Source organism: Osmerus mordax, chromosome 24 (genome assembly GCF_038355195.1).
Source record: "Osmerus mordax isolate fOsmMor3 chromosome 24, fOsmMor3.pri, whole genome shotgun sequence".
In the NCBI taxonomy this organism is placed as follows: domain Eukaryota; kingdom Metazoa; phylum Chordata; class Actinopteri; order Osmeriformes; family Osmeridae; genus Osmerus; species Osmerus mordax.
The window spans coordinates 5,567,039-5,591,098 of record NC_090073.1 but is presented as its reverse complement, the minus strand read 5'-3'; the positions used below and the strand labels follow the sequence as shown (position 1 = coordinate 5,591,098).

The 24,060-nt window shown below is 50.0% G+C and overlaps 4 protein-coding genes across 4 annotated transcripts; 1 reads left to right on the top strand and 3 right to left on the bottom strand.

Moving 5' to 3' along the window:
• The first annotated feature begins 3,222 nt into the window (after positions 1-3,222).
• Positions 3,223-8,172, top strand: LOC136932543 (neurofilament medium polypeptide-like). The gene is made up of 4 exons (XM_067227675.1): positions 3,223-3,957; positions 5,277-5,476; positions 5,718-5,842; positions 6,528-8,172. The coding sequence occupies exons 1-4, from the start codon at positions 3,363-3,365 to the stop codon at positions 7,579-7,581; spliced, it is 1,974 nt and encodes a 657-aa protein (XP_067083776.1). The 5' UTR covers positions 3,223-3,362; the 3' UTR covers positions 7,582-8,172.
• A 1,357-nt stretch (positions 8,173-9,529) lies between these two features.
• thoc5 (THO complex 5) lies at positions 9,530-16,425 on the bottom strand. Its single transcript, XM_067227852.1, has 20 exons — positions 16,294-16,425; positions 15,928-16,045; positions 15,643-15,786; positions 15,320-15,433; positions 15,009-15,106; positions 14,648-14,794; positions 14,406-14,520; positions 14,024-14,156; positions 13,786-13,863; positions 13,499-13,542; positions 12,647-12,746; positions 11,996-12,104; positions 11,720-11,821; positions 11,299-11,395; positions 11,073-11,184; positions 10,769-10,872; positions 10,574-10,661; positions 10,153-10,268; positions 9,870-10,060; positions 9,530-9,732 (listed from the first exon to the last, which is right to left on the bottom strand). Exons 2-20 carry the CDS (start codon positions 16,024-16,026, stop codon positions 9,669-9,671), a joined length of 2,055 nt encoding a protein of 684 aa, XP_067083953.1. The 5' UTR covers positions 16,027-16,045; positions 16,294-16,425; the 3' UTR covers positions 9,530-9,668.
• A 174-nt stretch (positions 16,426-16,599) lies between these two features.
• Positions 16,600-21,959, bottom strand: tfip11 (tuftelin interacting protein 11). Its single transcript, XM_067227920.1, has 15 exons — positions 21,842-21,959; positions 21,246-21,459; positions 20,747-20,930; positions 20,475-20,637; positions 20,245-20,372; positions 19,891-20,052; positions 19,576-19,767; positions 19,123-19,302; positions 18,878-19,012; positions 18,640-18,743; positions 18,337-18,505; positions 17,935-18,178; positions 17,539-17,681; positions 17,282-17,447; positions 16,600-17,072 (listed from the first exon to the last, which is right to left on the bottom strand). The coding sequence occupies exons 2-15, from the start codon at positions 21,449-21,451 to the stop codon at positions 16,726-16,728; spliced, it is 2,523 nt and encodes an 840-aa protein (XP_067084021.1). The 5' UTR covers positions 21,452-21,459; positions 21,842-21,959; the 3' UTR covers positions 16,600-16,725.
• Positions 21,960-22,213: 254 nt separating this feature from the next.
• Positions 22,214-23,700, bottom strand: lsm1 (LSM1, U6 small nuclear RNA associated). Its single transcript, XM_067228190.1, has 4 exons — positions 23,566-23,700; positions 23,283-23,351; positions 23,000-23,115; positions 22,214-22,795 (listed from the first exon to the last, which is right to left on the bottom strand). Exons 1-4 carry the CDS (start codon positions 23,609-23,611, stop codon positions 22,625-22,627), a joined length of 402 nt encoding a protein of 133 aa, XP_067084291.1. The 5' UTR covers positions 23,612-23,700; the 3' UTR covers positions 22,214-22,624.
• Positions 23,701-24,060: the final 360 nt, after the last annotated feature.

The following is a 24,060-nucleotide window of genomic DNA, read 5'->3' as shown; positions in this document are numbered from 1 at the left end:
CCAGTTGGCAGGTGGCCAGCCAGAGCGCCCAGCTGAAGCAGAGCAACTTAAGGAGAACACACAGCAGTTATACACAACTGTCAGCTCCAACTGGACACGGTCTGTGACTGCAGGGATACCTGCAGGAGTGGGAAGTGAAGAGAAGAGATCTAGTGGTGAGAGTCAGTTAAACGCTGAACGATGAGGTTCGATAGTTAGATTGCATGTGCTGGCGGAAGACCTTGGATAGTAGCTTGTGACTCTCCAGATGACATCGTTTCAATAAAGTCTGGATGTTGTCTTGAATAACACTGTCACGCTGCTGAAAATGAAGGAAAATATGTGCGTGGGTAATTTAGCTAGCAAGTTTACTGTACAGCGAGCACGTTCTCAAACTAAACTCTTAGCTTGGGATGATTCCTTGATCATCGTAAGCATGCACATTTCTCATCACCCAAACCCAACCATACTAGCGTGCACAAACAGCTAACAAGATAAGTTAACAAACTAACTCACCTCCCACTTTTTTACTATGGCGTTATTTTCTTGTATCCATGTGTTCAGTAACGACAAACGTGTTTCGGCAGTCATCCTGACTGCGACACTATAGATTAAACAGCTATAACTTCGGTACTGTTTAGACTTTTCACTTTCCCTCTCTTTGGTGTGAAGAAACCTTCAACGAATTCTGAATCGCCCGAATATATTGCTCCCCCTAACGGCCAACTAGTTTTTTTACAACTACAATAGCAACTATGATAAATGTCCGTTAGATGGCGCTAGTTGAACACATGAGTTTATGATCTAGCCTACAATATACATAAAAGCAAGCCTGGCTGTCACACACACGCACACGAACACACACACGAACACACAGCATGGTCCAGTATAAGGCAATGCAAGTCCAGGCATAATTGTGATGTAGCTGAGTCAGCCATGAGTGTGCCAGGACAGCTCTGTTCCCCTACAAGGTGAATCCCCCTCCTCCACCTCTCCATTTCTCCTCTCCCTCTCTCTATCACACACCTCCATTCTTACCCCCAAAGGGAGCTTCCTTTTCCTTTTCCCTGTCTCCTCTCTTTCCTCTCCTTAGATCTAAATATAACCCTTTTCCTACCCCATCCACTTCCTGTCTAAGTGTTGAACCCATTTACCTGTAGTGTGGTAAATAAATGGAAATGTATTCAGTTGGCTGACGCTTTTATCCAAAGCTACGTACAGTGTAGGGGGATTTGAACTTGCAACATTTGGATCTGCAGTCGAATGCTTTATCACTGAGCTCTACCCAGTACATTCATGATGTACCTGTGAGGAAATGAAGGGCCTGGTAGCAGGTTATTGGGCATGCCTGCTGGTCTGTCAGCTGCTGTATCAAATATCCCAGACTTAGTGGTGAAACTGGTGGCTAAATGTAGTTTTATTCTATGGATACAGCTGACTGTCTCACTCTACATCTTTCTCTCTCTCCATCTCTCTCTCTCTCAAGGACAGGGTCAGGGTCATCCTGGCAGAGGCCAAGCATCTCTCCACCTGTCACTCACACAGCACCACTGCAGGTTGGTTTCCCAGCCAATCGCAGAAGAGTGTGAATAATGCATTGGGCTTTCTTAGATGCCTATGTGTGTGACAGCATCGCTATAACATCATCATCCTTCATGAGTGTCGGGTGACACAGACGTGAGGGTGGTTCACCTCAGTGACGCTGACAGGGGATGAGGTTGTAGAGTGGTGTGCGAGTCAGGAAGTAAGGCAGCGAAACGATTGGTGGGATGTACGAGAAGGGGGTGGGTCGGTAGCATGTTGGTGTGAGGTCTCACATCTAGGACCACCCAATCCTTGCTCTTAATCCTTCTAATAACGATGTGTTTGTTTAGCAGACACTTTTATCCGACTCGACATACAGAGGGGGTATTGAACCTGCAACCTCTTGCCCTGCAGTCAAACACTCCACCACTGAGCTGCACCCAGCCTTTCAAGTAACATTTTATGACAGTGAACAGGACCTTTTGTTTTTGAAGTATAGATGTGGATATAGATATAGTTTTTATTGTCATTCAACCGTACAGACTGAGTGCACATATGAACAAAATGTTGTTCTACTGGCTCCTAAGTAGTGCTCTAACTAAAAACAGTATATAGGATATGTTACCTCACTATTCATGATATAAGCAGGGATGCATGCAGTACGTTTTTCTCCACCCCTGCCCAGTCATCTCCTCTCTGCTCCACTGGGCTCTTCCTTCCAGATCTGCAGTGTGAACCTGCATGCCCTCCAATCGACTGCCGTGTCCAGGAGTGAGTGTTTGTGTGTGTGTCAGTGTGTGTCTGTGTGTGTTGTGTGTGTGTGTGTGTGTGTGTGTGTGTGTGCGGTAAGTGATTGAGGAGGTGGTAATCAATAGGTGCAGTTGGGACAGAATCTGCCTCCTCACAGCAGGGATATACCCTCTGCTGAGAGGTTGTGTGCATGATGGCTGACTGATAAGAGAGTGTGTGTGTGTGTGTCTCATGAGCCTCCGTCAATGGGCCAGGAGTGAACGGCAAGTGTGTGTGTGTGCTTCGGTTCTGTCAGAGGGCCAAGTGTGTCCCAGGTGTAACTGAGAGGATATGCAAACTCACACTGCAGCAGTGAATCAGCAGAACATCTTGCTATCTCTCCCTCTTCCCCCCCCCCTCACATACACCACACAAGCTCTCATGATATTTACTGTTAAATATGTCAGCCCATCTCAGGTTATGAGAGGTTGAGACTGAGACAGGCCTTTCTCCAGCCTATCTCAGATGTGTCACTCCTGTTAAAGCTGCAGTAGGTAATATTTCAAATAAAATAAAACATAAAGAATGTGAAACAGTGTCTCCAGTTCTCGTCTGAACTTCGCACCTTCCTCAGTTGTTTCCACAAAATAAGCCAAGAAGGTAAGCCTTCCTCACTTAAATAGACCGACTTGAACAGGATTGCTCGAACACCATTGCCTGGAAAGTGGTTGGCCGCTCCAAAAATGAGAAATTCACAGCATTCGCATAGTAAGCACATAAGCCCAGTCTGTTCCATGCTACCTGTGCTTGTCTGTGGTGACTGGCGTTGAGACCCAGTGACGTGAGGCTAAAACTGCTGTCTCTTTAAGGAAAGCGTGTTTCAGTGCTGAGTAGTGAGTTTGTCCTCTCCCTCCTATAAAAGCTCAACATCTCCCCTCCTGCCGCATTCACTGTTCCTCCTCCGGACCAGCAAGATGAGTTTTACGGTGGACCACCACTACTATGGCCCGGCTTCATACCGCAAGGCTCGGCCAGCCTCCCTCTCCTCTTCCGGCTTTCAATCTCAGCGCCGTCGTACAGTCAGCAGCCAGCCGTCCTCTACAGACAGCGTGGATGTCTTTACCGGGGACATGTCGAGAAGGAACGAGAAGGAGGTTCTTCAGACTCTAAACGACCGGTTCGCGGGCTACATTGACAAGGTGCGAAACCTCGAGATGCACAACAGGAACCTGGAGGCAGAAGCGGCAGAGCTGAGGCAGAACCAGGCTGGACGCGCGTCTGTTGGAGAGCATTACGATCGCGAGCTGGGTGATCTGAGGGGTCTGGTGCAGCAGCTGACCGGTGAGAAAGCTCGTGCGGTCCTGGAGCACGAGCATCTGGAGGAGGACATCCAGAACATGCAGGCTAAACTGGAGGACGAGGCACGCACCCGCGAGGAGATGGTGGCCGCTACGCGGGCCATGAACAAGTATGTGGATGAGTGCGGTCATGCCCGGCTCGAGCTGGACAAGAAGCTTTGCGCACTTCAAGAAGAGTCCGCCTTCCTGAAGAAGAACCACGACGAGGAGGTTGCAGAACTTCTTGCGCAAATTCAAGGCGCCCAGGTGAACTTCGAGGTTCGAGACACTCTCAAAGCAGACGTCACGAGCGCACTGAGGGAGATTCGCGCGCAGCTGGACGGACACGCAACAAAGAGCGCAACACAAGCTGAGGAATGGTTCAAAGGTGAGAACTCTTACTTTCCATACCTTTAATACCATGCCCTTGCAGAAAAACCCCTTTACCCGTAATTGCTGCATTTAAACTAATGGGTCTCTGTCCATGGTGCTGAACCTATATTGGCATCTCCAGGGTTTGCATTGTGTCACGCATACGGTTTTAAAGACGTTTTCTTTACAATAAGCCTACACGAGACAGATGTTTGAGAAAGCTTTAATGTTAGCATAGTTCTGCGTTTGTTACATTTGAACACATATCAACTTGGAAATCGGGTGTTCTGGACCGTGTTTTTATGTAAAAATATAGTAGGCCTAATGAAGAAACTTGCGTAAGTATGCAGATACATGATCTGTGCGGGCGTTAACAGTTGTCCTGCGAAGTTCGTGTATAGCTTAATGGCCCCTTGTGGTATTAGATTTTGCAGTTGGATCCATCTTTGCCGCAAGCTACGGTGATTCAGCAGATTTTTAAGGGTGATGTCGTAGTCAGTTCTCGAACCTTCTTGCTCGTCAAATCAATTGAACCGTTAGATTTCCACTAACCCCACATATTTGACTCAACTACCCTTGAGGATGGCAGCCTGTCTGCCTGTGAGCGTGACCCGATGTTGAGGACAACTCCAGTGTAGCCGTCATACACGCTGAGGCGAGTGAGGACAGCCAAGCGGAGGGAGTATGCTAGCTCCCTTTTTTTTAAACTCGTTTTCTTACTCGACAGCCAAGCGGAGGGAGTATGCTAGCTCCCTTTTTTTAAACTCGTTTTCTTACTCTCCATGTTGTGATGAGGACTCTTGTGCGAGCCTACCAACCCATTAATAGTATTTCTATTTAAACTATACTTTACTTCCATTGATAGTATACTACTCTATACTTAAGTATAGAGTTGACTGAGTTATAGTCTATACTTAAGTATAAAGTTGAGGAAGGGAAGCTAGCTAGCTGAGTCAGAATGCTGACAGACAGGCTGACAAGGTCACCTCTGCTGGTGGTTGTGTGGGCTTGGGGCCCACTGTCAACCTGTGCTCAGGGGAGGTCAACACCCAGCACCCACAGGCCCCAAGCGAGATTCAAACCCAGGACCTGGGTGTCGCCAAAAGATTCAAAAACTTGGATGTTAACCTGAGATTGAAAGGCAATGGTCTGAAATTGGACTCAATGACCTTGCTGCAAACATTGCATCAGAGGGTTAGGTTTGGACTGGGTCCCCATCGCGGGGGTGTGACAGACCCACCCAGTACCTCCTCTCTCTTCAAACTATGTATCTGGCGACCTCTAAACTCTGTCTCTTCATGCCTTTGACCCCCGTGCTCTCTGTGCCTCCCTCAGTGCGCATGCAGCGTCTGTCGGAGGCGGCGCACGACAACACCGAGGCGATCCGCGGCGCCCAGGACGAGATCTCCGAGTACCGGCGCCAGCTGCAGAGCCGCACCATCGAGCTGGAGACCCTGCGAGGAACCAAGGAGTCTCTGGAGAGGCAGCGCATGGACACTGAGGACAGGCACAACGGAGATCTCAACTCCATGCAGGCATGAACACACACACCCCACCCCGGATGCACACCCACCCTACGTTGGCTACAGTGACACTGCAGTTCATTGTCGTTAATCAAAGCAAAACGGGTCCGACACTCATTCCCTACCCTCGTTTATGCTCTACGCTCGGTCTCCCAATTCACTGCCCCCCCCCCCCTCACGGTCAATATTTTAAAAGCTGCATTTCTTTCATTGTCTGTGGTGTGTGTGTGTTTTGCCTTTGTTGATCTTCCAGGAGACTATCCACCAGCTGAGCAATGAGTTGAAGAGCACCAAGTGGGAGATGGCCAGCCAGCTGAGGGAGTACCAGGAGCTGCTCAATGTGAAGATGGCTCTGGACATCGAGATCGCTGCCTACAGGTTGGTCTTGGGCGCCGTCAGCTCCAACCAGGATATAGGCATCGCTCTGTGCCAGTGATACATAGTAGAGCCCGACCGATTTATCGGCCTGCCAATATTATCAGCCGATATTAGGCATTTTCCAAATATCGGTATCGGCATTTATAATGGTTGGATATTTTTTTAATGTATTTGTATTTTTTATTATGTCTTCACAATACAAACAAACAAACAAGGTACAAAATCAAGGCTCATAATGGCCGATAAATGAATAGTAAAAAAATAAAATACTGAAATAATGGACGAAATATCCTTCAACCATGTTATGGTTGTTGGTGTGTTTTGAGTGCATTGCATAGTCTGTCCACCAGAGGGTACTCTACAAGGTCCCTGTTGGCAACGCTTGTGTTTAGAACATCACAAATCCTACAACCAGATTTAAAAAAATATATATATATCGCCCGATATATCGGAATATATGATTTTTAAATCCCCACATTTTTGTATCGATATCGGCCTTAAAAATCCTTTATCCGTCGGGCTCTTATACATAGCTGGTTAAAAACACTCCTCTTTTCGATCCCTGGAGTGGGGAAGCGAGGGAGGAAGCGATATTGACGACAAACAAAATGCATAAAGAATACCATGTTTGATATGAGATTGATGCCGTGCTGTTTCGTCTACTTCTTGTGGTTGCCTTCCACAGGAAGCTGCTGGAAGGCGAGGAAACTCGTTTCGTTTCGGGAATGGGGCCGTACTCCTACCTGAAGCTGAAGGGAGAAGAGATGTCCGACACGGTGATCCTGGAGGAGCAGACTGACGAGACTCAGGTGACGGAGGTGACGGAGGACGCAGAAGAGGGGGATGACGAGGGAGAGGCAGGAGAGGACGAGGGAGAGAAGGAGGGAGAAAAGGAGGAAGGAGGTGAGGAAGAGGGTGACGAGACCAAAGCAGAAGGAGAGGGTGAGGAAGAGGGTGACGAGACCAAGGAGGAGCAGGCCGAGGGAGCTGAAGAGGAGGAAGAGGGAGGTGACGAGGGGAAGGAAGAGGACGACAAGTCAAAGTCGCCTGAGAAGGCAGCCTCACCTCCATCCAAGTCACCCGCCAAGTCTCCAGCAGTCAAATCCCCAGAATCCAAGTCCCCTAAATCCAAGTCACCTCCATCCAAATCACCTATGCCAAAATCGCCTGCCAAGTCTCCAGCAGTCAAATCACCAGCGCACGACAAGTCAAAATCCCCAGAATCCAAGTCCCCCGCTGTCAAATCGCCCGAGTCCAAGACCCCCGAGCCCAAGTCCCCCGTCACCAAAGACCCCCCAAAGGAGGAGAAGAAAGAGCAAGTGAAGGAGGAGGAGAAAGAGAAGCAGGACCCTAAGAGCAAGGTCGAGGACAAGGCTGACAAACAAGACGCGAAGAAGGAGAAGAAGCCAGAGGAGAGTGACAAACCGGCCAAGCCTGAAGAGGACAAGCCCAGCCCCAAGTCCCCGGCCAAGAAAGAAGAGGAGAAATCTTCTCCTCCGAAAACAGACGAGCCCCCGACCGAGGTGAAGCCCGCCCCTAAAGCGGCCACGCCCGAGAAGGCGGAGAGCAAGAAAGAGGAGAAGAAACCCGAGGCCAAGAAGGAGGAGAAGAAGGAGGAGAAGAAGGAGGAGAAGAAGCCGTCCCCCAAAGCGGCCGACAGCAAGGACGCAGGGAAGACGATCGAGAAGTCTTCCATCACGGAGGCCAAGGAGAGCAAAGAGGAGAAGGCCAAGAAGTGAGTCCGAGATGATGTGTTTGGATTCGGGCTTGAGGGCCAATCAGCGGTGGGTGGGGTTGGGGGGGGGGAACATATCAGCAGCCTTTTATCTCAAGAGCAGGTGGGCCAAAGCCAAGCAGGGTGACAATCCTGTGCGTAAGCAATAGTGATCCTTAGCAAATAATACTTGAAATAAATACTTGATGTACCTTGACATGACGCTTCTAAAGTTTGACTAGTGAATGCAGAAAGCTGTTAAAACTCTTCCCTGAATGTGACGACTGCCTGTATATCGTTCTCATAAAAAGTGCATTTCAACCGACTCCTTGTGAGTGAGGAGGGGTGTGTAGAGGTACACGATGTCAAAAGAAAACTATAGATTGTGTGACAAAATTATATATTACATATGTATGTATATTTATGAAGAGATAGATCAAACGTGTTATATTCTATTTATGATTATGAATCGGTTGAACGACTGAACTTTGCTTGTTGTGCACTGCAGATTACCCTGAGGTGCTCCATGCTAGGCTGTAACCGCACACGATGATGACTGTATAAACTGCTGAGAAAATGTAACATGAAACTGACAAATAATAATAAAGGTTGCAACAAAAAGGAACAAATGGAAAGTTTGTTTTTTCATTTGGACTATCTTGTTAGGAGCCAGGGCTGCTTGGAGGGGGGATGCTGTTCATGTACAGTGCTTAACTTGTTCTTTATCCTGCCGGATATTAGCTCGGAGTTTTTCCTCTGCATTTTCCTTCATGTGTAAGTCTGAGTGTGTGTGTGAAAGACTGTGTGCGAGTGAGTCAGCAAAAAAGGTGCGAAGAGAAGCAGAGTCACTGTGTGAGAGATGAAAGGTTTGGATTCTTTCCTCTGAAGACAGAGAGAGAGAGAGCGTGTGGTGCTGCATTGCGGCTGGGCAGAGAAGGGGGCAGGGTTGCACCCTCCCAAATTTGCCACCCCACCCTGTGCTGGCGTCCTCTTCTCTCGTCACAGCCTCATACATAAATCAGGAGACAAAAGCGTAGTGGAGAAATAGCACAGCTTACACCCTCCTCTACCTGCTTCACTGCGCAAACACACACACACACACACACACACACACATATATATATATAGAAGTTTGTGTCCAGCTAAGCTACACCCTATTAAATCGTGTAATATGTTTTCCTGGTGTCAGTCAGATTTATGATAAGGTATTCTTAAGTACATTGGCATGAAGTTGGACTCCAGCCTGTCATCTTTGCTTGTACACAAGAACTGACGGCTCAAGTCAACCTCTAAAAGTTTCATCGCACACTTAAAACACCATCAACAATCTGCTTAAAACACTCTGAACTATATCTGAAACACTCAAACAATCCCACTTTACCACCTCCACAAAACAGGCCACCTGTGACGAGCAGGCATGGTAGAAGCAGACCTCCCATAGGGGGCTGTGACCCAGTGCCGGCACGGCCTGTCAGGGACAGAGCCAGGCAGGGGGCCCCGTCATGCAGCCGTGTAACCATGGAGGATGGAGAACAACCTGGACCGCTGTTGCCTGGTTGTCAGCCGGTCAGCTTGGTCGCTGGGGGAGATGATGAGGTACATTGTACATTCCCTGTTTCCTTTCAGCCATGACTAGGGATAAGGGAGTTTACGGAGATGTGTGAGGTGACAGAGTATGTGTGTGGGTGTGTAGGTGTGTGTATGAGTGTGTGTGTGTGTGTGTGAGAGAGTGAGTGTCCTATGGCATTCTAGGCTCAGAGGGAATGACTCAGCGTGGAGAGCAGAGCTGGGCCTCGACAGCATAATGATCAACTCTGGTGCAGATGACTATTTATAGACATGTGGGGAAAGAAGAGAGGACATCGGAGAACGACTGGAGGGGAAGGAGGAGAGAAGAGGGGGGCCAGAGAAAGAAGATCAAAACAGATGAGGCCAGCAGTAGACATTAAAGAGAAGGAAAAGCTATGTTTGTGATGAAAATAACACAATTTTATTGTCTAAATGACGCTGAAGTTGTACATTTAAAAAAACAATGTATCAGGGAGCTAGTCTTAAGCTAGTTAACGGGAAAATAACAGGGTGTAGAGGTCAGAGGTCAGGTTGAGGTGCGGGTCAGCGGTGACTGAAGAAGCCTTGAGGATGGTTATACTTGAAGGGCTTCAGACGATTGGGACCCCTACAGGCAGACACGAGACAAAAGAGTGTGTGCACGTTAACGTGTGTGTGTGTACACATGAAAGCAATACACTGTGTGACACTTTACCACTGAGCTATACCTCTCCCCCGGGACTGTGTGTGTGTGTGTGTGTGTACCTGACGGTGCGCAGACACATCTTCTCGCGAGGGAACTCCCGCGGGCCCTCCACGCTGTCATCCTGGCCGTCCGTCTCCAAATACACGTCCAGACAGACGCACAGACGAGCCACCTGATTGGTCAGCAGCTGGTGTCCCGGGTGGGGCCCCTGCAGCTCCGCCTTGAACACATTCACCTCGCTCTCGATGGCCTGGGATAGGGGGGGGGAGGACAGAGATGTCAATCACGCCCCGAGCCCAACGGTGGAGCGTCTGCTTTCGGGGGAGGGGGGGGGGCTCTCACCCTGAGGTTGTCGTCGGAGCGGCCGCTGCGCTCGCCCTTCCAGCTGAGCGAGAGAGAGAACAGGGGAGAGACTTCTGGGTAGCGAGGGTTCAGCACCACAGCAGCATGGAGACGGGCTGAGGGGGAGAGAGAGAGAGAGAGAGAGAGAGGGAGATAGAGAGAGGAATAGAGAGAAAGAGCAAGAAAGAAAGGGGGGCGGATTGAGAGAAGGAAAGAGGGGGATAGAGAGAGAGCGGATAGAGAGAGAGAGGGGGATCGAGTGACAGACGGGGAGACAGACAGGGGGATAGAGAGAGGAGTAGAAAGAAAAATAGAGACACACAGAGAGAGAGAGGAAACAGTCAATCTGTGAGTATATCTCCAACTCCGCGGCTAACAGCCCAGAACCACCTATGACAGCAGAGCGGCGAGGCGCAGGTACCTGTGCCTCTCTCCACCACGGCCAGGAAGAAGAGGTCCGTGTCCCGGGCCAGGCCCGCCTCGCACACGTGCTGCGTGTGGCTCAGCTCCTGCGGAACACAACCTCCACGTCAGACCACGCGAGTGGACGCACGACATGGGTGGTCTTGCTGTGCGTAGGTGACGGGTCGGTCCTGCTCTGTGTGCGTGTGTTTACCGTGTACTCCTGGTGGGTGATGGTCGTCCAGCGGGCCAGGCGAGAGAGGACCTTAGCAGGAAACAGTTGCTGGCACTCGCTGGAGACTGGAACGATGCTGTGCTCTGGGAGGAACGACGTCTCTGTTAGACATGAGGGCCGCGAAGCAAACACGCTACCTGCTGTGTGTATACGTATGTGTCTGTGTGTGCAGTGTCTATGTTTGTGTTCATGTGTGTGGTGTCTGTTTGTGCCACCAGCAGTGGTGTTAGACCAGCGTGTGTGTATGATATTTGTATGTTTGTGTGTGTGTGTGTGTACTCACCCAGTGAGGAGAACTGCTTGTGCAGGGCCAGCCGTGACTGGACTCGTCCTCTGAGCAGCTTCATGGTGGTCTCCATGTGACTAGCACTCAGACAGCTGCCCGCACGCGCACTCTGACACACACACCCACACACAGCAGCGTCACCACTAGCACGTGAAGTTGTGGAGAACGTATGTGCATTGTTACAACACCTCGTGGTCAGTAATACCAAAACACACACACACACCTGTGGGGCGTCGGAGGGGAACTGCAGTCCTCCCAGGTTCTGGACCCAGACGTAAGGGTGGCCGTGCTCGGCCACGTAGTCCCCGAACGTGGTGATGCTGGAAGAGAAGCAGGGCCGTTCACGATCACCTGCTGCTCTTTCTAGTTCTACTGAACACCTAGCGGTTAGCGCCTGCCCTGCTAGCCGTTAGCATCCTTACCCCACTTTATCAAACTGATAGCGGTTAGCATCCTTAACCTACTTTATCAAACTGATAGCGGTTAGCATCCTTACCCCATTTTATCAAACTGATAGCGGTTAGCATCCTTACCCCACTTTATCAAACTGATAGCGGTTAGCATCCTTACCCCACTTTATCAAGCTGATGGCCAATTGCATCCTTACCCCACTTTATCAAACTGATAGCCGTTAGCATCCTTACCCCACTTTATCAAACTGATAGCGGTTAGCTGGGTTGGGCGTCTCCTGTCCCTGGTCGTTAGCAAAGAGGCAGTTCAGCAGTGTGTCGGAGTTCAACAGCTCCCTGTAAATACAGGAATATCACATGAATAACACACACACACACAACAGCTGCAGACGCTGATATACATGCACACCGTCACAAGACACAACTCCAGATGCCGATTGACACACACACGTTCATAAATACAGACATAGAGACACACACACACACAGACACACACAGAGCCAGACTGACCCTGCGCTGATGGCGGAGGTGAGGTCGACGGTGGTGGAGACCTTGGCCTTCACGGTCAAGATGTGGAGGTTCATCAGGTAGTAGAAGAACAGCTGGAGAACACTGCCATCTGGGCGCACCGCAGAGGACAGAAGGAACAGCTTAGTGTGTGTGTGTGTGTGCCTGTGTGTACCCGCTAGAGGCAAGGTCAGCGGTGGAGCTTGGCCCCCGGCTCTGCAGTGAGAGAACTCAATGACACTTGTCCACACACACACACCCTGGTGGCTTTCTCGCCGCAGTAAACAACAACAAAATCAACCACAAGCTGCATCAGAGGACACTGGGGGACAGAGAGGGAAAGAGAGAGAGAGGGGGAGGGAAAGAGTGAGAGGGATAAACGAGCGGATAATGAAACCATGAAAATGGGCTTCGTGTAAGTGCTGCATCCTCATAACTCTGCCAGCTCTCCACAATATATTTCTCTCCCTCCCTCTATCTCTCTCACACACACACACAGACACACTAAAGTTGCTCCTGCAATGCAGAAGCCTCTTCCCAGCCAGTCATGAGCCTCGCTGTGACCACCAGGGGGGCAGCAGAGGAGCCTATGACATCACAGCAGGCTCTGGATTGGACCTTGGGGCGCTGGTGTGTGTGTGTGTGCGTGCCTACCTTTACACTTGATGTCCAGGCGGAGAGAGAGGGGGTGTCTCTTCAGCATCACCCGGCGCTTGTCGTCCAGCTGACCCCCTGTGGTGGCCCTCCTTCTCTTCTGAGAGAGAGAGAGAGAGAGAGAGAGAGAGAGAGAGAGAGAGAGAGAGAGAGGGAGAGGGGTTAGTGACACAAAACTCCATCGCTACCTCATCGAAGGCTTGCATGAAGCACACTGCACACTGAAGACTTGGTGCCGTTCAGGTCTACTCTGGGAGTGGGACGGGAAGCGAGGGAGGAAGGAAGAAAGGAAGGGAACAAATGAGGGTTGAAGTAAGAAAGGATGGAAGGATAGGAACTAGGAAGGGAGGATCGAAGGGAGAGAGGGAGGATAGGAAACAGGAAGGATAGACGGGAGGGAGGGAGGGGGGATAGTGAGAGCTGAGGTGAACAGGGACAGCGCAGCAGTAATGTGATCAGGCTGGTCAGACAGGCCCACAAGGAGAGATTGGAGTCTCCTTCAGCAAAAATGGAACCCAGAAATAAATCATTCATAATCAACCGTGTGCGTCTGTGTGCGTGTGTGTGTGTGTGAGAAAGAGGGAGACAGGAGTGTGTGTTGGGCTTGGGTTACAGACTAATAGCCACACCTTTCATTTATTCCCATAATCCCCTGACTGGCGGCGGACTGAAGCAGGAAGGGCTGATGGCTCTCCTTTCTTCTCCCTCAGACGTGTGTGTCGGAGAGTGAGGTCTAAAGAGGCCAGGTGAACTGGATGACACGTGGAGGCAGTGTGTGTGTGTGAGAGGGGGAGAGCGTGGAGGGACAGTGACCCCTGGTGGATGGACGGGGTAAGGACAGGCTTCACTCACCGTCTTCTCCTGCTCCTCCTCAGCATCTGAGTCACTCTCATCATCTGGACACACACAACACACACACACACACACACACACACACACACACAGGCAGGCAGACACGCAGATAAACACAGAGACAGACAGAGGTCACGTCAGAATAGTGATCCACTAACACTGCTTTCCACCACATCTCCTGCAGGAAACTACTAATAAGGAATGTGTATGTGTGAAGGACTGTGTGTGTGTGTGTGTGTGTGAGCATGTGTGTGTGGGTGAGAGGAGTGCGTGTGTGAGATGCTTACCCTGGGAGTCCTCAGGAGGCTTAGACAGGGCCTTGGCCTCGTCCACGTCTCCAACAATAGACACACTCAGGTTCTTCTCTGAAACACACACACACACAACCTCGTCAGACCATAGTCACTGAACAACGGTAGTAGGAATGAATACACACACACACACACACACACATCACAGGAGCTACACTTCATAACACTGGTAATAGAGGAGCAGAGGTGCACACACACACACACACACACTCACCGCAGGCCTGTCCGTAGGCACTGGCCTGCACTAGCAGGACGTAGAGAGGCGGGGGGAGGTGGCGGGCGATCTCGGTCTGCCTCTGAGTCTGCTCAAACGGCATGGACAGATACTCCTGCACTGGGAGGGACGCCTGGGGGAGGGAGGGAGAGGGAGGGAGAGAACAGAAAGATGATATCAGAGCTGATTAAGTTCAAGGGATGTTGAGACGATTCACGTACACTAGACAAGCAAACTTTTCACTTTGGTTCAAAGTGTCTGCTAAACTACATCGATGTCCCAAGTCATTACTGACAAACCACCGAGAGCGCGTGTGAGCCTGTAGGAAGACTGAGTGTGTGTACCTGCGGGCACGCAAACTCAGGTGTGTGTGTGTGTGTACCTGCATGATGGCGTTGAGTCCAGGCTGGAGGCTGTTCAGGTGCTCCTTCTTCACCTCGATGGCCTTCAGGATCTTCTCTTTAGACGACTGGGAGTTCCTGTACTGCTCGGCCAACCTGGCAACCCACACAGCACTCTGTCACGCTCTTCTTCTTCTCCAGTGTGTGAGGGATAGTGTTACGTGTGTGGGCTAGCGTGTGTGTGATAGTGTACGTGTTTGGGCTGGCGTGCGCGCGTGTGCACCTCTTCCTCTGCTCCAGCTCCCAGTCCAGGCGTGCCAGGGTGAGCTGGTGGGGGTCGTCCCGGGTCAGGGAGGGCCGGGCGATGTCCTGGGGAGCCTCCTGGTAGAAGTCCTGCACACTCACCAGGTCTATCTCCTCGTGTTTAGACCTGGGGGTGAGAGAGAGAGAGAGCGAGAGAGCGAGAGAGAGCGAGAGCGAGAGAGAGAGAGAGAGAGAGAGAGAGACAAGACAGAGAGAGAATGACGACACAGCAAGGTTTAATGACGGGGATTCCTGCAGTTGGGCCCCAGTCCAGATGTTTACAGGCTAGAGGATGAATCACATGACCACGGCGTTCCAGTTACGGAGCAGCTGGGACTCACTTGAACTCCAGACACTTGCTGATTTCCTTCTGCAGATGCATGACCTCATAGAGCAGGTTCTGCAGCTGCAGGTGCAGCCCATCCACTTTCTGCTTAGCCTAGAGGGGGAGGGGGAGAGAGGGGCAAGAGAGAGAGAGAGAGAGAGAGAGAGAGAGAGAGAGAGAGAGAGAGAGAGAGAGAGAGAGAGAGAGAGAGAGAGAGAGAGAGAGAGAGAGAGAGAGAGAGGAGGGAATGAAACCAAATCTTTGTACATTCACAGTGCCTCCCAAACCTCCCAAGTATCTGTGTGTGTGTGTGTGTGTGTGTGTTACCTCGTGAGTCTGGTCTCTGCCTCTCTTCAGCCTCATGTGAGCCAGGCGGTTGAGTTTCTTCAGACTCATGAAGTGGATGCAGCTCTGCATGCGTTTCTCCTCCACCTCTGCACACTGGTGGGGCCAGACAGAGCAGGGGTCAGCCTGGGTTCTGGCCCTGCTCCACCTCACCTCAGTTTGAACAACAACTGCCTTTACTAGTGAAACCTTAAGTGTGAATCACAATGAATCGAATCCCAGGTGATTCCATTGACTGGGCTGGAATGTAGTTGCATGTGGGATGTGGTTGTTAACGGTGACAGGAGTGTGTGTATGTGTCTCACCCCATCCTTGGCTCCTTGGGCTTTCAGATCCTGGATTTCCTCCATGAGTTTGGCAAGACTGTCACATGTCTGCTTGTACTGCTGGTAGTCCTTCTCAGGGTCACGGCCATCTAACTCCACTTCCTCACTGTACACACGCACATCCTGCCCACACACACGCGCAGTTTCAGTCAACAACTGCACGACTGTCTATTGGCCTCTGTGCTTAGCAAACGTCACACCAGGGTAGCTTCTTGGCTTATAACATAACTGACTGTCCGAACACATGAAATGACGCCTGTTTACCTGGTCCCCCTCTCCGCGTCCTCGCTTCCCTTCCGGAGTGCCTGTCTCGCTGCGGACCACCTTCGCCTTGCGTTTCTTCACAACAACATCTGAGGACATGGCTTTCTAATACAAGGCCCTGGGAACATCATTGACCGTTTTTTTATTACGCCATAATACAAACGGCTAAAATAGGAATCCGTATAGTACAAAACCCGACGCGCTGAAATATCATTCACACTCAACAGCCTTGTTAGCCATTTCTTTTAGCTAACCTAGTGCTAACATTTCAAACCACCTGAAGTTGTTTTATCTGCTTTTCATGCACTACTACTACTAACTAAATACAGTGCGTAGCTGCTTAGATGCTCAACATTGTGGACTCACCTGCGAGAGAGGTAAAAACTGAGTAACTATACAAAATAGTTTTATATTTATAAAAACAATTGCGTCTAAAATGAGTTGTAATCAGTCGGTCTTCGTTCCCGCAAAGCACCGTGGGATCCTGGAGGCTTCCTCTGTGGTAACTCTAGCTCGCTCTCAGGCGTATTGCGCCCTCTGGCGGACTTTGGACAAAGGGCTTCAATCCTACTGATCAACTTCTTTTTGCCGAAATAAAAATAAAAATAAATGTTTTTACGTTTACAAAATAAGCTCAAGGCATTTACAAACCAAGGGGTCTCAAGTACAAAAGTCAAAAAATGGTTTTTATTCATGGTTCCAGAGACTTCTTTCATACATTTATTCCAAACAAAAGCAACAAATACACACACATGGATTTTTCCTTCTCCCTCGCCCTCCTCGCGTTCTCTCCGCCCCTCACTTGGCCATGTCGATCAGACTCTGGAGCGACGTGGGCACCCAGGTCTTCTCCCCCTGGACGAAAACCACCCCTCGGTCGATGTAGATGACGATGCGCCCGAACGTGTACAGCTGCTTGCCCTCGTGCCGCTTGGCCACCAGCGGCATGAAGACGATGTTGTTCTCCTCGGCCTTGGTCTGGATCAGGTCTTTGAAGTTGGTGGGCAGGCTGACGCCGATGCCCCTCTGGGCCACGCTCTCGGCGTCGCGGCGCTCCTGCAGGGCCTCGTACTGGAAGTCCTTCCGCCTCTCCGTCTGGGTGAGGTAGGCGATGTTCTCCCTGGCGCCTGGCTGCATGTAACCGCCTGGGGGGTGGGAGAGAGAGAGAGAGACAGAGAGAGAGAGACAGAAAGAGACACAGAGAGGAAGGGGGTGGGGAGATGGATAGGGAGGGGTTTTGTGTTAACTTCCGAAGGTATGGTTGAGAAAACACTCACTGTTTGTGTGTGTGTGTGTGTATGTTAAAAAAAGCAAAGTCTCGCAGAGCAGAACGAGCGTGTGCATCCCCACTGACCCATGCCCGTGGACACCGCACGGTTCATGATGTCCAGAGCTTCGTTGAACTTGTCCTTGACCAGCGGCTGGGCCAACACCGCATCACTGAACATGGTCTTCCAGCCCAGGTACCACTTAGTGATCTCCTCGTAGTTAGGGCTGTTACTGAGCCACGAACACAGCACCTACACACACACACACATATTTAAAACATGGAAATACAGAAAGCTAGCAGCTACAGAATGCTCTATAGTGGACACACACACACACACACACCTGTAGCCACTTGGGGAAGAAGTGTTTGTCCATTAGAGAGACCAGGCTGGAGGGAGACAGCATGCCCTCCCAGTCCATCACCCAGTGGAAGGGCTCCATCTGCTGTTGGTGAGGGTTGATCACCAGCTCCCCCAGACACAGAGCTGGACAGGAGAGAGAGGGAGGAGTGGAGAGAAGGATAGAAGGGCATATAGGAAAGGAGGGAGGGAAGAGAGGGAGGGGATGAAGAGAGGGATACGAGGGGGAGACAGAAAGGGTGAGCGAGAGAGAGAGGAGGACGAAGCGAGGGAATTGAGAAAGACGAGTGAGGAAAGGATGGCGTGGAGTAGAGCGACCTTGGCGAGGCCGTTAGTCCGAGCGTCTGGACTACGTGGTGCGCGAGTGACCCTCACATACCCAGTTTAGGGATGATGTTTTTGACCAGGAAGGCCTCCCAGGCGCCAGGCGTGAACACGTCCTTCCAGGGCTGCAGGATGAGGCGGGCCGAGGCGTCGCTCGGATGCCAGCGCTGCAGGGCATTGGCCAGTTTACTGCGGATGGGCGGGTACAGAGGCTCCAGCCGCGATTGGAGCAGAGGCAACCAGGGGTGGAGCCAGGAGTGGATGGGCACCGTGTCCGTCAAAGGGTTCCAGTTGTCCACCTGTGAATCCAAACGTAAACACACAATGTGTGTGAATGTGCGTACGTATTATATAATGTGTTCAAACTGAGTGTCTAAATATGTTATGTCTACACAACTGCTCACATCTGTGTCACCATTGGAGAATGTGCTTGTGAGTGTGTGTGTATAGGCCTCACCTCTCTCTGCAGCCGGGGGAAGATGAGCTGTTCCAGCAGATGATCCAGTGTCCAGAGAGGGAGTAGGGGGGCCCACACCTCCACACAGTCCACCATGGGGCCCACCATACGGGGCTGCCAGCTCGACACACACACCCTCAGCACCGGCATCCACACCTCCCACAACAGCCTAATGTACACACACACACACGCACGCACACACTTATAATAGGGCCTAGGATGTGTGAAGCCTAATATGCAAGTTTAGCAATTGATGATCGATTCACACCCAAGTGCGTGTGTTGGGTTTGTGTGTGTGTGTACCTGTGGTAGGGATCCATATGTGTCTCAGGGGTACTGGAGTGGAACTGTCCAGACTCTAGAATGGCTCTCCACTGACCTACCTCCTCCAGCCCATAGGAACTGTCCTGCAGGGGGGAGACATGGGGGGGAGGGGGTACAGCATTAAACACCAAACGTGTAAAAAAAAAAAATATTCTTGTGTGCACGCGACACTGTGTGTGTGTGTGTGCGTATGTAGGTGTGTGTGTGGACTGAATACCTTCAGAGGGTCCCAGGTGCGGAGCTTCTCTCTGAGCAGGGGGTGGACCACGGCCACCGCCAGGTCTCCCAGGCCCATGGTCTTATACTCCTCGTAGTACTCTGTCTGCAGGGTCTCAAAGATGCGTGCGCACTCCTGGAGATCACAAGGCCCCACGCCCCCCCCGGTCACAACCAGCCCTCACGGACAGAGCTTCCACAGAAACACAGCAGTCTAGGGGATGTGTTTAGGGTGGGGGTGGGTACCTGGAGGCTGGGTCCGTCCCCAGGCGCCGTCTCCCCGCCCTGGAAGCGCTCCACCAGCCCCAGCACGGCCTCCAGCTTCCGGATGCTTCCGCGCTCCACCTCCAGGCGCGTCTCGAGGCCCGCCGACTCGTGGCTCAGGGACACCACCACGTCCCGCTCGTGCTGCAGACGCCTCGCCGACTGCAGGCGGGAGGAGAGAGAGAGAGAGGAGGATGGGTAGAGAGACAGAGACAGAGAGACAGGAGGACAGTTGGGAGAGAGTGAAAGGAGAAAGAGAGGGCAGGTCTCCCAGGAGAGAGGAGGGAAGACAGGAGGAGAAGGAGGAAAGAGAGAGAGAGAGGTTGTCCTACTGCATCTGTCCCAGTATGCAAGCCAGCATACATTTCTTGCTATTAAAACGGTTTATAAAACGCATGCTTTTGAGACGCAGGGCTTCTGGGGTTCACAGGTCACCTGCAGGATGTCCTGCTCTGTCAGGTCGATGAGCAGCTGCAGGTTGTGCTCCAGCTCGGGGAGAGCGAAGCCGGAGGGCTTCTGGTCGCGGGCGGACATGCTCAGCGGAGCCTCCTCGGGAACACTGTGCTTGTTGGTCATCTGGCTGTAGCTGTAGTACACCTTCTGCTCCCTGCCGGTCATGTCGATCACCTGGAGGGCAGGGGGGGGGAGAGAGAGAGAGACCGTGTTCATGTCAAAATGACGCTCTGCATTGAGGGTGTGTATGTGTCTGAGTATTGTGAGCGAGTGTGTGTGTGTGTGTTCCCACTTCACCTTCACTTGGGCCAGCTCTCCGGCGGGGGTGTGTGTGCTCCGTCCGACCAGCTTGCCTTTAGCCTTCAGCTCCTCCACAGTCCTGTAGGAGTACTTGGGCTTCTTCTTGCCCCCTGCGCCTCCTGGATCTCGACGCCATTGGCCGAGCTCCTTCTGGAACTCCTACGCAGAGAGATAGAAAGTGAGGGGTACAGGAAGTGAGGGGAAACAGGAAGTGAGGGGAACAGGAAGTGAGGGGAACAGGAAGTGAGACCACCGCTCGTCACTCCCACTAGCTGAGGTTGGTCGTCACAGGGGGATGGGAGGGATCGAGCATGTAGGATATGAGGAAAGCAGGCATGCGAAGGACCCTACCTTCTCCTCCTCCTCCTCAGAGTCCACCACAGGGAAGTCCTGAAGGCTCTGCTGGGTTCGCTCGTTGCCGTAGGCACCCACTGCCCCCTTCCCCTTCCGGACCTTGGCCTCAATGGGGGTCACGATACCTACACACACACGTCCCAGCACATCATTCGCTTCATCTGACCCGACTGTCTGTTTACCTCTATCTGATCCTCTTGTGATCAGAACAGTGCAATCTTACTCACCTTGGGCATTTTTGCCAAGTCCTTTCCCCTGTACATATCCCATCTTCTGGAGGAGTTTCTGTCCAATCCCACGCGTGTGTTTTTCCCAGGTGCCTATGTCCTGTCCTGCCCGGATACCGGCCGCGAAGGTCCTCTGGGATTGGTTGACTCGGAAGTTACCTCCCTGGAACAAGACAGGGGTTGTAGGGAAGGAACGCATGCAATCAGAACAACACACATGAATCCCTCTCTCCCTGTCCAATGCTCGTGATGCCGATGGCGTTGAAACGCACCGTCTGCAGTTTCTTGGGGGCGGTGACACGGGAGGGGGGAGGGGCCGGCGCGGGGGGCGGGTCGTCATCGTCGTCAGAGTAATCCGAGCTTCCTCCCTCTCTCGGCTGCTGGGTCTTCTCCTCAGCCGCAGGCTTCCTCAGCCCCGCACTCACAAAACTCACCGGGGCGGTGTAGTCCTTGGACCTGACACACACACATACATACATCGTCATTCACATGTCATTTAATAAGCTAGCCAGGTGTAACATATGCTATGTTTACCTTTCAGTCATTTAGCAGTGACATACAATAATGATGTTTGTCTATTGTAAGTGAATTGTGCTGTACATCCTCATCGGGCTACAGTTGCATGACAGACTTCATAATGAATATCTGACTATGTAAGCCACAGTAGGAGTATCCTTGTGGGGGAACTGTATTTCGTTTTTCTGTGGATCTGTCTACAATCTGTCCACTTCACAGCCAGCCATCTTCTTGAAAAAAACACACACAACAGACCTCTTTCCCCCAAAGCTGGGTCTCTCGTCATCGGAGTCTCTCTCAGCCCAGACTCCGTAGATGGTGTCCTCCTTGGTCTGTTTATGTCTGCGGCGCTCTGGGTTAAATTCATTGGCCAGGTCCCAATCTGTCACCTCGAAGCTCTCAAACTCAACCCCGTCCTCCTCCTCCCCTGCTCTCTTCCCATAGAGATGGGACATAGACATGACGGACGCTTTGTTTGCATAAAGAAAAACAATACAAGAGGGTTCATTCAGTTAGTTTAACTTTATAAGCGTCATGACAGTATGTTGCTAACTAATATTGTACAATGACTGCTGTCTGACAGATGCTGGCAAGCTTTCCACATTAGTAGCTTTGGCTGTATTCAAGCTTTGTAGGATCGCTGGATAATACTGTTGTACAGTAAAAAACAATATGCTGGCTGTAACGATAACACACAGACTGACATTAACGCTACCAGCTAACTAGCTTTGTAGTCCACGGGTACAGTTAGCTACTAGCCAACATTAAGTTGCGCATATACCGAACATTCTGGTTTTAAACGTGCTAGAAAGCTAACAGATATGAAGAAACATTTGTCATTGGTTAGTTACCTTGCTCGCTCAGTCAGTTATCAGATAAAATCAGTCTTAAATTTCAAAATTGTAGTACAAGCTCTAGCTCACGTTAACTAACTAGCTCAAAAGGATGTATTTTGGCCGAGAGTACTTCCGGGCCATGACTTGTTGCGGTTTTTCAAAATAAATGTCTTGGTCTTAAATATACTGTTCCGACAATTGGGAATCAAATTGGCACTGCACAAACCCTACAGATGTGTAGCCTACGTTAAGTAATGAAATCGGTCTTCATCTTCTGGCACAAAAACGTGAGTCCTGATTTAAAATGTAGGTATTTAGGAGTAATAGAATCAGACACGAAGGTCAATCAGTAAAAACAAAAGCAAATAGATGACCTCTCAGCAAGTAAAAAAAATGAAATCATTTTAATCGAAAAGAAATCTGACCATTACAGTTTGATCATTTTACACAATCTCAAAATGATAGTCCATCATTATGAAGTCATAGGTCTATAGTGACAAATGTTGTAAGTGCTGAGATAAGAAAATGATATATTCTTTTAACATAATCATCAAATGTGGACTAACTCAGTTTAGTTAGGTACGCCCCGAAAATCCTTACATTCTGTTTCAACACATACTTGAAAGAAAAAGGATCGCTTTATAAATCTCTCTCTTGAACCGGTAAAATGAGATAAGTACAGTATTTGGTGTGAGGGGTGTAGCATCAAACCGCACTCCCATCCTCTTCCCAAAAACGACCTTGGTTTCAGCATTGAAACCGATGAGTCCAACAAAACTAAGAGCAATTAAGGTAGTGTCAGTATTCATCCAGGTTGTCTGCTTTGGGAACGGACAGGCCTCTATCCTTCAGGGCTTGCATCTTCACCTTATCCGTCTCCTGCTTGGCCTGCTGCTGCGATCGCTGCTCCTCCAAGATCTCCTCTATGGACACCTGCTGTAGTACTGTGTCGCATGGCTTGTCCATGTCCTGGGAAAAGATGGGAGTCCTGGTCACACAGAGTAACATTTTTTTTGTATCCCATGCAGGGATATGTATAAGTATACTAACTGTATATCTATTCAGGTGTATAATGTAGCCACACTGAATGCCATGAGGTGCAGCAATGTGAGGTGAGGGAATCATACACAATACACATAAAATGGCGACTTCGTGGTTATTGTGGATACTTACTATCTCCCCGAGAAGGACAACATTTTCTCCTCTCACAATGAATATTCCTCGAGGAATATCTCCAAACTTTTTCCCCACATGGATGCGCTCCACAGTTTGGTGGAAAACTAGATTGGCTGCAAAAGAATCCAAGAGTTACGGAGCAGCAAGTATCCGCAAAAATTCAGCATCACATCGCCTTTTTTTGAGAACTCATATTTTGTGAGATTTAGATATAGTTTATATCTTCTACATGAAACGTTACAATTGCGGGGAGTGCAGCCAAATAGTTAACTTGACATACCAAACTGGTCAATGCTTCGGAGATACCCAATCAGCGTTCTTCCATCACGGAGCAGTACAAGGTGTTTTTCTGCAAGAGAGAAAATTAATCTATTTACAACCTAGATATACAACGTAAACGATCCCTAGTGTACCCAAACCTTTGTGATACAATGTTGCAAGGTCGCCCTAGACCATTATAATTATACACGCACGTTGTCAAGTCAGTCAAAATGATCAACAACCCATAGCTAAGTATCTGGTTTTGAACATCGTTCCACGGTGTCTGCAACATCCCAACTTACTATCGACATCATCGATTAGACTCGCTGTCCCCGGCATGTAATTCATTTTGAGCGTGTGTAATTATGTCTGCAATTATAATCTTTGTATCTTTATGTTATCAAGCCATGAATTTTGTATGTGAAGTATCCCAACAGGAAGCACATGAGTACACTTCAGAAAGACTTCCTGTGGAATTTTAACCTCTCAATCACTTTTTTCTTTATCGCCATTGAGAGTTATAATGTTTGCTATTAATGTATGTAGAGATATAAATACATTAAACCACGAAGTAATGTATATTATCAACGAATTTTGTTGGACATTGATTAAAAACGTCCATTGGAGTCTTATTTCGATTTCCGCGTTCCTCCATTGTTATTGGATAAAAAGATGCACTGGACGCAATTAGCTGTTAAATCTGAATGCCTATTGGCCAAACAGGACTCAATTCTATGACGCACATATAGAAATTAAAGTGACAGTACCTCACTGTTATACTAGAACTTAAACATTTC

Bases quoted from the DNA above. Each gene is read 5' to 3' on its own strand.
- lsm1 (XM_067228190.1), bottom strand. From the start codon at position 23,611: ATGAATTACATGCCGGGGACAGCGAGTCTAATCGATGATGTCGATA. The intron at 23,116-23,282 runs GTATGTCAAGTT...ATTCTTTTGCAG, and splicing joins CCGAAGCATTGACCAGTTTG to CCAATCTAGTTTTCCACCAA. The intron at 22,796-22,999 runs GTAAGTATCCAC...ATCTTTTCCCAG, and splicing joins TTGTCCTTCTCGGGGAGATA to GACATGGACAAGCCATGCGA.
- thoc5 (XM_067227852.1), bottom strand. From the start codon at position 16,026: ATGTCCTCAGATGTTGTTGTGAAGAAACGCAAGGCGAAGGTGGTCCGC. The intron at 12,105-12,646 runs GTAGGCACGCAC...CGGTGCGCCCAG, and splicing joins CCTGGACATCAAGTGTAAAG to ATGGCAGTGTTCTCCAGCTG. The intron at 11,185-11,298 runs GTGTGTGTGTGT...TGTGTGTGTCAG, and splicing joins TCCCCTCCGACGCCCCACAG to AGTGCGCGTGCGGGCAGCTG.
- LOC136932543 (XM_067227675.1), top strand. From the start codon at position 3,363: ATGTCGAGAAGGAACGAGAAGGAGGTTCTTCAGACTCTAAACGACCGG. The intron at 3,958-5,276 runs GTGAGAACTCTT...TGCCTCCCTCAG, and splicing joins AGCTGAGGAATGGTTCAAAG to TGCGCATGCAGCGTCTGTCG. The intron at 5,843-6,527 runs GTTGGTCTTGGG...TGCCTTCCACAG, and splicing joins ATCGAGATCGCTGCCTACAG to GAAGCTGCTGGAAGGCGAGG.
- tfip11 (XM_067227920.1), bottom strand. From the start codon at position 21,451: ATGTCTATGTCCCATCTCTATGGGAAGAGAGCAGGGGAGGAGGAGGAC. The intron at 19,768-19,890 runs GTGAAGTGGGAA...CCTGCCCTCCAG, and splicing joins GAGAGCTGGCCCAAGTGAAG to GTGATCGACATGACCGGCAG. The intron at 18,744-18,877 runs GTATTCAGTCCA...TCCCCCCTGCAG, and splicing joins GCACCTGGGACCCTCTGAAG to GACAGTTCCTATGGGCTGGA.